The 11,353-nt window shown below is 36.9% G+C and overlaps 1 protein-coding gene across 2 annotated transcripts in view; it reads right to left on the bottom strand.

Annotated features, from left to right (window-relative positions):
- Window positions 1–6,069: 6,069 nt before the first annotated feature.
- Window positions 6,070–11,353, bottom strand: part of cdon (cell adhesion associated, oncogene regulated) — a 43,134-nt gene continuing 37,850 nt past the window's right edge. For both annotated transcript variants that reach the window (XM_065282773.2, XM_065282774.2), the window contains 4 exons: window positions 10,950–11,248; window positions 8,291–8,370; window positions 7,225–7,472; window positions 6,070–7,044 (listed from right to left, as the gene is read on the bottom strand). In XM_065282773.2, coding sequence (XP_065138845.1) covers window positions 6,890–7,044; window positions 7,225–7,472; window positions 8,291–8,370; window positions 10,950–11,248 — 782 coding nt within the window. In that variant the 3' untranslated portion in view covers window positions 6,070–6,889. The remainder of the gene's footprint in view (window positions 7,045–7,224; window positions 7,473–8,290; window positions 8,371–10,949; window positions 11,249–11,353) is intronic.

Genomic DNA, 11,353 nt, shown 5'->3' with positions numbered 1-11,353 from the left:
AAAGTATACATTATTTCTGGCTCCAAAGTCAATCCCCAGCAAACAAACATACTGTAATTAAAAATGTATACCTTGAATGCACAATAAGTCAATTTGGATAAAAGCATCTGCCAAATGCATCAATGTAATGGAAATGTAAATCTGAGCACGCTTAACACACAAATATTACTAACAACAATCTAGGTCTGCGATATCTGTGAAGAAATGTCTCTTTTTGGTTTTGGAAATAACATCTCATATAAAATCTCAAGGTGACTCTGACATGTATAAGTGACTTGTCACCGGTCTCCTTGAACAGCACTAGCTGCAGACACATGAAAAAAAACGCATGACCTCAGAACAGATAGGAAGACTCCTACGAGAGCTGCAGAAATATAGCGATAGCCGTACATAATTCAAGACCCATATGGAATAACAACTAAGCTAGAAAAAGTATATCAAGTCATCAGCTGATCTGGTATATTGTGCATACATTTCCTGTTGGCCATGGAGATCGCATTGAAAAAAACGGTAGTTTATTTGTACAACACTGATTATGGGGCTCAAATTTGCCTAAAATAATAAAAGTCTGAGGTAGGGCCATCTCTTTGGTCTTTGTGCGGTTTGTAACCTCACACGAATAAACGGTTTGGAAACCGAGTCAAATCAGGCCGATCTCAAAACAAGAGAAGAAGAGAAAGAAACGGCCTAATTCATGAGTGTTTTATTCAGTCAGGGTGTGCCAAAGAGACAGCCGAATAATGGTGGGTGGAGGAGGGGGTGGAAGAGGGCGCTAACAGGTCCTCTGAGATTGGGGGGGATTTTTGGGGTGGACAATGAGGACATTTGTTTCCATGATGCCCTTAATAAGGGGGCTGAGTGGCGTATAGGGGGCAATAGGGCAGGAGTGAAGCAGAGAGTGACTTCAGACAGGGGAAAATCTTTATCATTAAGTTCTCAAACTTATATTTATCTCATCAAATGACCTGAGACTTCCATTAACATTTTATCTGTGCTTTTCTTACTTCGTTACAGTCAATGTATTTATCATCCATCTCATCCATTATTTATGGTCAGGCTGTGTTTGCATTCACTTTGCATATAGGGGCATTTACAGAAAATACATCCAAAAACAGTTAGATGAGCACAGTGATATGAAAACCATAGGTCTTTGATGCTACCCAAGAAAAACAGCCCAAGATGCAACACATTTTTGATTGCAATGCAAATGCAAACTCTCTAACAACTAAAGCAAAAGTATGCTCAATATGTTGTCAACACTTTAAATAACAACAGATGTCAAACAAACAAATGGGTACAAATTTGATTTATTCTTTATTAATAATACATTATGATCTCATTGACTGAAAATGTCATTGTTAGATGTCAAATCAGTCAAAATTGTTCGAATTTCTCCCTAAGGATTTAACAAAGCAAACAGTTTAGCAACTATAAAAGTATGTTGTCAATCTATATCACCTCATAAAGCATCTAGTTGATTGTTAGATGTCAAATCAGTAGTTTTTCTAATTTCTGTGTAAAGATTTAATGTAAGCTGTCTAAAAATTAAAATAGTGTGTTGTCAATACTATAAATAACTACAGAATGCAAAACGAAACAAATATTTGTTGGAATTATTCTTAATTTATAAACGTATAAAGCATCTACACTGTAAAAAATACTTACTAAATAATTTTTTGTTGAATCCACTCGGATTTACAAGTCATTTCAACTTACTATTATTTATCTTGACTAGAGATGAGTTGTTATAACTACAGGTGAGTTGTTATAACTTATAAAATTAAGTTGACTTTTCTTAACTATATTTTATAAGTTGTGACAACTGTTCTTTGTTGACATGACTTGTTGCTAAAAAAAAATTTTAAGGCAGCATTGTTAGATGTCAAATAAGTCAATTTTTTTCTAATTTCTCTATAAGGATGCACACTTTCTCAACACTATAAACAACTACAGAGAGAAAAATGAATAAAACATTTGTAAGATTTATTCTTTATAAACTATCTGACCTCATAAATGACAATGTGGTTATTAGATGTAAAATCAGTCAAAAAATTACCACGCAAAAATATCTATCTAAAAATGCATGTTGATGATACTGTAGCAAAATAAATAAAATATTTTAAAGATTTATTCTAAATAAACTATTTGACCTCATAAACTACAATGCGGTTGTTAGATGTTAAAGAGCAGTGCTGGGGGTAACGCATTACAATTAATTATTTTAAATAAACTAATATTTGAATTACTTTAAAAAAAAGTAATGCAAGTAACTTTTTAGTTTAATTAATTTGATTTAAAAAACTAACTGAATTTAACTGAACGTTGGCAGATCATGCACTCTATGCATAAATGCCTGTGTGGGAAAAGTATGAGTCAGAAACTGAGATGGCAGGCCAGAGCTCAACATTTTTGTGATGAAATATGATATTTCTGTATGCAGAAATTTTAAGTCATAAAAACCACCTTCAAGGCCTGAAACAGATCAAGCCTAAGCCAAGAAAAGGTAAGCATTACTTTCCATGAAAAGTAACTAAGTAACGCAATTAGTTACTTTTTTGGGAGTAACTTAAATAACTTTGAAAAAAAATTCAAATATTGAATAACATGGGGAGGCGGGGTTTATGACCTATACTGGGACCAGTCACTGGGGGGCGATTGAGACGTTTTGGCTTCACTTTTCAGGGCTTGTGCGGCACGCTTGATCTGACCTCATAAACGACAATGTGAATGTTAGATTTACCACAGATTTATCTCATGGCAATTTGTAAGTATTTTACGAGCTGGCTAATTCGTATTCATTTGTATGATCACATTCATACATTTTTGTATGATTTGCTTTGACCCCTGCAGCGTTGGGGTTGGAGAGAGCTTTTGTTATTGTTTTTAATGATAATGGTACATTTTTACATGATTTACTTTGTATGAATTCATATGAATAAGTCAACTTGTAAAATATGTATGAATTCTCATGAGATCAGACTGGATTTAACCACCCAAACTATCTAACAACAATAAAATTATGTTGTAAACAGTGGCGGCTCGTGACTGCTCTTCTGAGGCGCGCTAATTCAAAATATGTGTTCATAGTGTCGTGTGTTGCTCGTGTTTTCAAATATGTGTTTGTTGCGTCATGTGAACCACACAGAATAAGTGCCTGCTGCACACAAGTCAAAACACATGAAATTACGAACCACACACATGACGGGCTACATACATGTTGTGATGAACTTCGCACCATGCGCCCTCGAAAAAAAAAGTCACCAGCCGCCACTGGTTGTCTATACTGTAAATAACTACAGAATGCTTTCAAAACAAATATTTGTATGATTTGTTCTTCATTAATAACAAACCATCTGACCTCATAAACTGACTAGTCGGTTGTCAAATCAGTCAAAAAAATAAAATAAATCCTGACTCATCCTTATTCACTTCTTAGGCATTTTTTCTAGTCAAGCAGTTGCTGTGACCCCACTTAAGGTCATCTTTTTCAGTTTAAATCAAATTCAAAGTCCAGAAGGATGTGATGTTTCTGGATAACCTGCTATGCCTTAGGTCTCTGGGTCTGTTGTTTGGATCCTGGCTCCGGTTCTGCAGTTGAAGCCCAGAGGAGCAAAAAGGAAATTTCAGACACCGTAAGCCCAGCCAAAATTCAAGAAACCACCTTGAAGCGTCCTAGATTTGAAGCTAAACGGTTTGCCACAATCTGGCAGCAGAAGGTCCTTCCTGCAACTCCATCCTCTCTCCAAACAAGAATGACAGATGCAAGTCAACATCAGGGTTGCAAAGAAGAGCCAGCAGGCCTGAGTGTGTCAGTGTCAGCATTATAATGTCCAGATAATCCCATGCTGATCTATAAACTCATTGCTAACCTGCCAGCTCTGTTAGCCTCCACGCACTCCAGCTGATTTAAGAGCTCAGGCCAAAATATACAGAGGTGTAACATCTCGGTCATGAACAGCACTACATTTTAAAAAGTGCTTGAGACAGGCTGATTGTGACACTGTGACGAGGGAAGGCTTAGCTCATGAATATTAGGTTTGGTTAAATTATCTAACTTTCCATGGAGATCCAATTTTGGATAGACTAAGGCCACCTTAGGGTTGACAGTCGGTAATCAATAATTTTTGGATTGACACATTTATTTCCTTTTCAATAAACGACATCTTTGTGTAATTTCCATGTGTTAGATTCGACTGCAGCAATTCAATCATAAAACAGCTTGTGGGACATTGTTTGAGTAGCCATCCCGTCTGAGTTTGATTCATAAATAAATAAACCAGAATTTCTTCATCATTTATCAACAAACTTGTTTACTGCTAGGTTCTCTGTGCATCCATTCAACCATCCACCACAAAACAGCGCCAGCTTGAGAACAGACCGCAAACATGACGATGCACCATTCGCCTCGTGGCCAACTGCTTGAATAGACAGTCAACCCGAGTACAACCTACATCAGAAGCTGAAATAAAGAGACCACAGTAATGAGCTCCACTAAGCAACCAAACATAAACACTCGGTGTGATGTCAACACAACCGGCTCCCTTTAACACAGAGCAGGAGGGTCAAAGGTCACCTAGCCACTATCGTGTTTGTTTATGGTTAACAAAGAGAAGGAGAGAGATGCGAGGAGGTGTGGCTGAGAGATAAAGAGGGTGATGTGGGACCCTCAGCCAGTTTTGGGTCACTGCTCAGCATTAAACTTCAAAGGCCTCCTGATGCCGGTTCTCCACTGACAGGGTGATTCCGGAAACAAATACCTTATTTAAAACAAAGCTGAGGTGATCCTACGGTAGAAACATCTTTACTGCACTAAACACTTAAACCTGCTGGTCTCAAACCAGGACTGACGCAAAAAAAAACCAGATTGCATAAAAGTAGCTGCGTTTCCATTACAAATTTGTGCAAAACTTTAGTTTATTTTAAATGTCAACAAAAGGCTACTGCGACATGACAGCGTTTCTATTAACCGATGATATGCAACTGTAACAGTTTTTCCTCTCGCGATAAGTCTTTACAAACATAATTGAATAATGATGTATGCAGGTAAAGCAGATGGAAAAATTTAATCTTTATCTTAATTTTTTAGTACTTAGATCATGTGTATTATGAAATAACGTAAGGTAGGCCTAACTTGTGTCAAAAAAAAAAAATAAATAAAATAAAAACAAATATATATATATATATATATATATATATATATATATATATATATATATATATAAATATATGAAAAAAAAAACGTGTCTGAAATAAAACTCATTGACTATTTTCGGGCAGTGCGTAATAGCACTACGCCTGCTGCAGCCGTCTTACAGCAGCAAAGTCCTTGATTATTACGCCAGTTTGAGAGTATAGTCCCTAACCAAATCTGCATAGAAAATTACAACTTTTAATTTTACGATGTAACTACAGAAGAGTTTTAAATAGGAAAAATATCAAAACTCTGTTTTTTTAGCGCAATGCTAATGGTCTAATCAGATTCAATGGATTATGCTAAGCTATGCTAAAAGTGCTAGCGCCAGACCCGGAGATCAGCTGAATGGATTCCAAAATGGTAAAAATCAAATGTTTAACTCTAGGGGAGCTGGAAAATGTGCACATTTTCAAAAAAAGTGGAATGTCCCTTTAAAGTTTCTTAAATATATACATAAATACATATATACATAATAATTCCACACACACTTATGCAAACACAAACTTTTATTTTGTATGTGAATAATCACAATGAATCGTTTGACAGCCCTACTTTTAAAGCATTTATTCAACTTAATTCATGTTAATTTCAGCATTTACTAATACAAATCAAAGGTTGTAACTGTTAACATTAATTAATGCACAATGAACTAGCATGAACACTGTATTGGCATTAACTAAAATTAAAAAGGATTAATAAATGCTGAAACTATATAGATCGTTGTTAGTTCATATAAGCTAATAACTAATGTCAACAAATATAACCTTATTGTAAGGTGTTATCAAAAAAACTTGTAAAACAAATGCTTGTTTGTGGGCTGGTTATGTAGTTAATTATTCAGTTATGTATCGCTGTTTGATGTGGGTATCTGGCACAAGCAGCTTATGGTGGAAAATGGGAGGACCAGGGGCGATTTTAGGTTTTAAGGATTAGGGGGCTCAGCCCCCAATAAGGGATGTGATTATAAATATATATATAAAATTGTTTGAATAATATGATTGAATTTTATTGTAACCGTATTGCAGTATTCACTGTATTAAAAAGATTTTCATTGACTTTTGTGCGTTTTTAAGGGGGACTGGGGTTAGTGATGCCACTCAAGAGGACTATTACTGATTTTAAATCAAATCAGAGCAATTATTTATGTATTATAGTAAACTGTATCATAATGAAGAAAAGAATAAGCATAATACTTTTATCTTCTCTTTATATTATTACAAAATTTTACACATACAATGGCTAAACTCCACACTGTGTGGAACATAAACAAAAAATATAGTCAAATAAGCGACACAAAAAAATAAAAAGTATCTCATCAAAAAAACGGCATAAATAATATAAAAGACAAACTTTTTTCTTACAACAGATACATTCATATGAAATAATATTTTACTACTACAAAAAAATAAATAAGTCATCTAAAGAGTTTTTTTGCTTGTGAAAGTCAACCCTCAAACGGGGACGTTTCTGCCTTTGAGTCCATTTCAACCACAATCCATGCTTTTATAAAGTCACTTCATTCTCTGTTTATTTCCATACGATTTTTCCTCATCAGTTTTTGGTGCGCAGTCAGGTAAGTGTTCGGTTTGGCCCACACAATGTCTCTGACCGTCCCATCACTGGACATTCCTTATCGTCCGTTCCCACAATCTCTCGATCTCTTTCCACAAATGTATGATCATACGACGTATGTATTCAGATCTCCTGCACTGTAGGTTGGATGAAATCTCCAGTCAGGTTTCCAGTAGAGATCCAGACTGTTTTATCTTTACAGTCCAGGTCGGACAGTCCCAGCTGTTGCCAACACACCACAGGACCCTCTGAGTCTTCAATCTGCACGTGCTGACCTCCTGTTACACACAAACAGATAGTAAGAATTAATGCACCAGAAGTAACATTCAACAGACTAGTCGGCAAAAATAATATTGCATGATGGGTAATTTATAGTGGGCCAATGCAGTCATTTCCTGAGCTGAGTCTCTTCATTCAGTGTGTGAATCAGAAGGCTCTTTATGCTGAACCTCTCTTACCTCTCTGCTGCTCTACGCTGGACTTTGTTTCCACAGGCTGACAAGGGGAATTCTGGGAAGGGGGCGGAGCTTTGCCCTCTTCCACCTCTTGGACTGAATTTCTCTCATGGGTGCCGTTGAGCTGTGGGCTGTCACGTCCCTGGCAGCGAGACAGAGCCGTGTTGAGCGGCAACAGTTCGAGTCCGTCGGGTTGGCGTGCCGCCACGCGGTGCATTACAGGAAGAGTGCCGTTGGTTTTCGTGTAACACCTGGGTCATGAAACACATACGTGAGACGATGGCAACAAAACTTCAAAGAACAGTTTCTTTGTAAATGCATTCCATGCTGCTCACTATAAAGAAAAAAAATCTTCTACGTTACGCATGATAAATAAATGATACAGGTATCGAGTGACATGAGGGTCAGAAAAATAATATTTCGGGGGTGAACTGTTCCGTTAAATCCCCAGCTGGAGTCTGTGGACCGGCTGTAACAAGACCGAGCATCTCTGCAATGTTCAAACTCCGATTGCATCTGAAATCGCAGATTTATTTCCGCAAGCCTCTATGATGCCTGACCAGACTCAACAGCCTGTGTCTCTTTGTGTTTGTGCAAGCTGATAAGACGCAGAGATTTCGGCACACATCCATAAACACACAAACAAACAATACCTTTGAGAGCAAATAAACTTACGGATACACGCAGGAACTAATAAGGGATGTAAAAAGTGTACACAGGCGCACACAGTAGTTAGTAAACTCTGAACTGACATCCGGTTTCTTGTCTCTTAGCTCTCCTGCAGGCCGAAGCTAAATAAACACAGCGTTGGTTAAGACTGTAGCGAGAGTGCGTTCAGTGTAAACTGTTACTGCCGGACACGCTAGAGTACACAAACAAGCTTCACCGTGCAGAACGATATTGTGTGTGTGTGTGTGTGTGTGTTTTGTTCAGGTCAAGGGTGAAATGAGAGCCAGATGGGTTTGCTGATTGGAGGCGTGCTGAGCAAAACATCGTTTTGCCGGCATGTAAACACCAAACATTAACAAAGCTACTGGGCTTGACTTCTGGAGGGTTGGATTTCTCTCACCTGTTGTTGTTGCAGAAGTTTTGACAGCTCATGCAGTCGGACGAATCGTTCTGGGGAAGAGCCGTGTACATCCCTCCGCCCTGCCCAAACACACACGACACATGAGCTTTACACATCACTAACAACATATGTTATATTTTACACACATATCACTACAACACATATGGCTGCTATACTATACTGCATTATAATATTCAATATCGTTTTAACAATATAAGTTTATGCAATATACACTATACTGTACTATATGGTATGTAACATTTATTATTATACATTACTACATTAATATGACATCTACACTAAAAAAGTGATGGGCAACTTTGAACAAATTATATCTTTGCTATTCATTCAGATATTTTCTTAAAGATGCATTCAAAATGTTGCCAGTGTAACTACAAGTATTAACGCTACTAACTTTACATTTTTCTGTAGCTTGGCGGTAGTTCAGTTACTTTTGAAACAGTGTAGCTTTAACAGTAAATAAATACTTTATCCAGCAAGTAGCGCGACTAGACGCTACATTCTGTTATGACGAGGGTTGTGGTTAAAAAAGAATACAGCAAACACTGAAATCTCCTTAAATTGAGCAGCGCAGCAGCGTCTTCTTCCCTTCTTACTAGATTACAACTCAAATTGTTCATTACTGCCATCTATAGTCGACACGCCCATCCTATTTTTATGTCCGTGATGGAGTGAGGCATGACGGCAGAGATTGTAGAGATTAATTGCCCATGGCCTTATTTGTCCAAGTTCATGTCTCTTAAAAAAACAAACATTAACGCTTACATGTTCGTACGTAAGCTGTGCAAACAAAAGATTTGTCAGAAAGCATCCAAAACTTCAAGCATACATGTGAGTAATAGCCATTTAAAATTAATTATCCTGGTTTGTTGCTTTTATATCAAATGTATATTTCTATTTTTTTACTGCAGTGTGTTTCCCACTGATCACTTAAAGGGGACATTTCACAAGACTTTTTTAAGATGTCAAATAAATCTTTGGTGTCCCCAGAGTATGTATGTGAAGTTTTGGCTAAAAATATCATATAGATAATTTATTACAACATGTTAAAATTGTCACTTTGTAGGTGTGAGTAACAATTTGTAGTTTTTGGGTGTGTCCTTTTAAATCCAAATGAGCTGATCTCTGCACTAAATGGCAGTGCTGTGGTTGGATAGTGAAGATTAAGGGGCGGTATTATCCCCTTCTGACATCACAAGGGGAGCCAAATTTCAATGACCAATTTTTTCACATGCTTGCAGAGAATGGTTTACCATAACTAAGTTACTAAATTGATTTTTTTTCACGGTTGATACAAGAACTGGGGACCCAATTATAGCAACTATAGGAAAAAGTCAGATTTTCATGATATGTCCCCTTTAAACTAGTCATTTGCCAAAATCTGTCCTGCCTTTCAACCTGATCTCACAAATTTCCGTGGTATAGTCACAGAATATTTTGCTCATTTATCCATGTCATTGTCACGGATCCCCGCATCTTTCCGTATCCGTACCACAGACTTTCTTTTCCGTGTCAGTTTCAAGTATTGGTTACTCAATTGTTTTTTACTATTTTTAAACCATGGTCGCTTGGGTTTGGGGATAGATTTGGGGTTTGGGTTAGGATGTCGCTTAAACTATTGGTTTATACTGTTTTTTCCCCCCAGATTTTTAAACAGTTGTTGCCTGACGTTAGGGTGAAATATTGGGTTTGGGTTAGGATGTCATTTTATGTAACAGAAAGTCGTTCTAACCCAAAACCCAAGCTATGATGGTAAGAAAATAGGAAAAACAATTGAATAAATGAAACTGACACGGAAAAGAAAGTCAGTGGTACGGACATGGAAAAATGCGGAGATTTGTGACAATGACGCAGATAAATGAGCAAAATATTCCGTGACTATAACACGGAAATTTGTGAGATCAGGCTGTATACTTTTGTAATGAACCTATAAGAACACTAACATTGTGTTTGCGCCACTGCTTTAATCCAGAAATTGAAGATCAAACCACAAAGGTAATGATTTAGTTTGTGGATAATAATTCTTAATAACTATTCATAAATATTATTATAAAGAGCTGTAATAAAAAGTTATTTTTAAATGTTTTATTTTTGCTCTCAATTTTTTATGCCTATTGATTCATTTTCAAAATTTCAAAAATAAATATATAAAGTTTATAAAGACATAGCTCATAACTACCAAATATCACCACAAAAGAGGATTAACAAAAATTAATAACAGAAAAAAATGTTTAAGCTTTTTTTGCATGTTCGAATAATACCCAGAATATCTCTAATACGCTGTGGTTTGGCTTTTTGCCAAAATTATTTTGTCTAATAAATCCCTCAATTTAGTATTTTGTCCATATTGTGATGGTTTAATTTAACCTGTGTGGGCATTTAAAGCAAATATTGCACAAATTCCCCTGTCCCGGACATCACTTTTGTCCACAAATATATGTTAAAAATGACAGGTTCAGTGCAATAGCGGTGCCAAGTGCAAGTCACACTGATAGCTTGTAAATCACTTTGGATAAAAGCATCTGCCAAATTTATAAATGTTACTTTCAGTATTACTCAACTCTAGTCTGCATAAAACTACTTACTTTTTAATTGGTAACCAGAAACTACAACTATAGGCGTACAAACATTTCCTTACGTTATGAAGATGGTGAGGGTGCGGGTGATCGTACTCCATGGTGTTGTGAGGAAGGCTGGTGTCATGTGTATGAGGATGCCCCCCAGATGGGTAGAGGCCTCCCGATCCATTCAGCAGTGCCAGTCCATTGGGCAGTTTGTGATGGAGGTGATGGCAGGCCTGGGGCATCATGGGAGCGCTGTGTCCACAACCCGAGCGTAAGCTTCCATTTACGTGACCGGAGCCTGGCAGGGTGGAATATTCCAGAACGTGGCCGTTCATCTCAGCAGACTGGTACAGGTAACTTGGAGGGTCGTATTCTATGAGGAATGATGTGTGTGTTAATACATTTACTACTTAAATGATATGATAGAGCCTGTGAGTATCAATACTAAAAAAATTAAAATACAGCGAAATATATACGA

Source organism: Paramisgurnus dabryanus, chromosome 9 (genome assembly GCF_030506205.2).
Source record: "Paramisgurnus dabryanus chromosome 9, PD_genome_1.1, whole genome shotgun sequence".
NCBI lineage: Eukaryota > Metazoa > Chordata > Actinopteri > Cypriniformes > Cobitidae > Paramisgurnus > Paramisgurnus dabryanus.
Note: the sequence above shows the minus strand (reverse complement) of the source record. Positions and strands in the feature narration are given on the sequence as shown.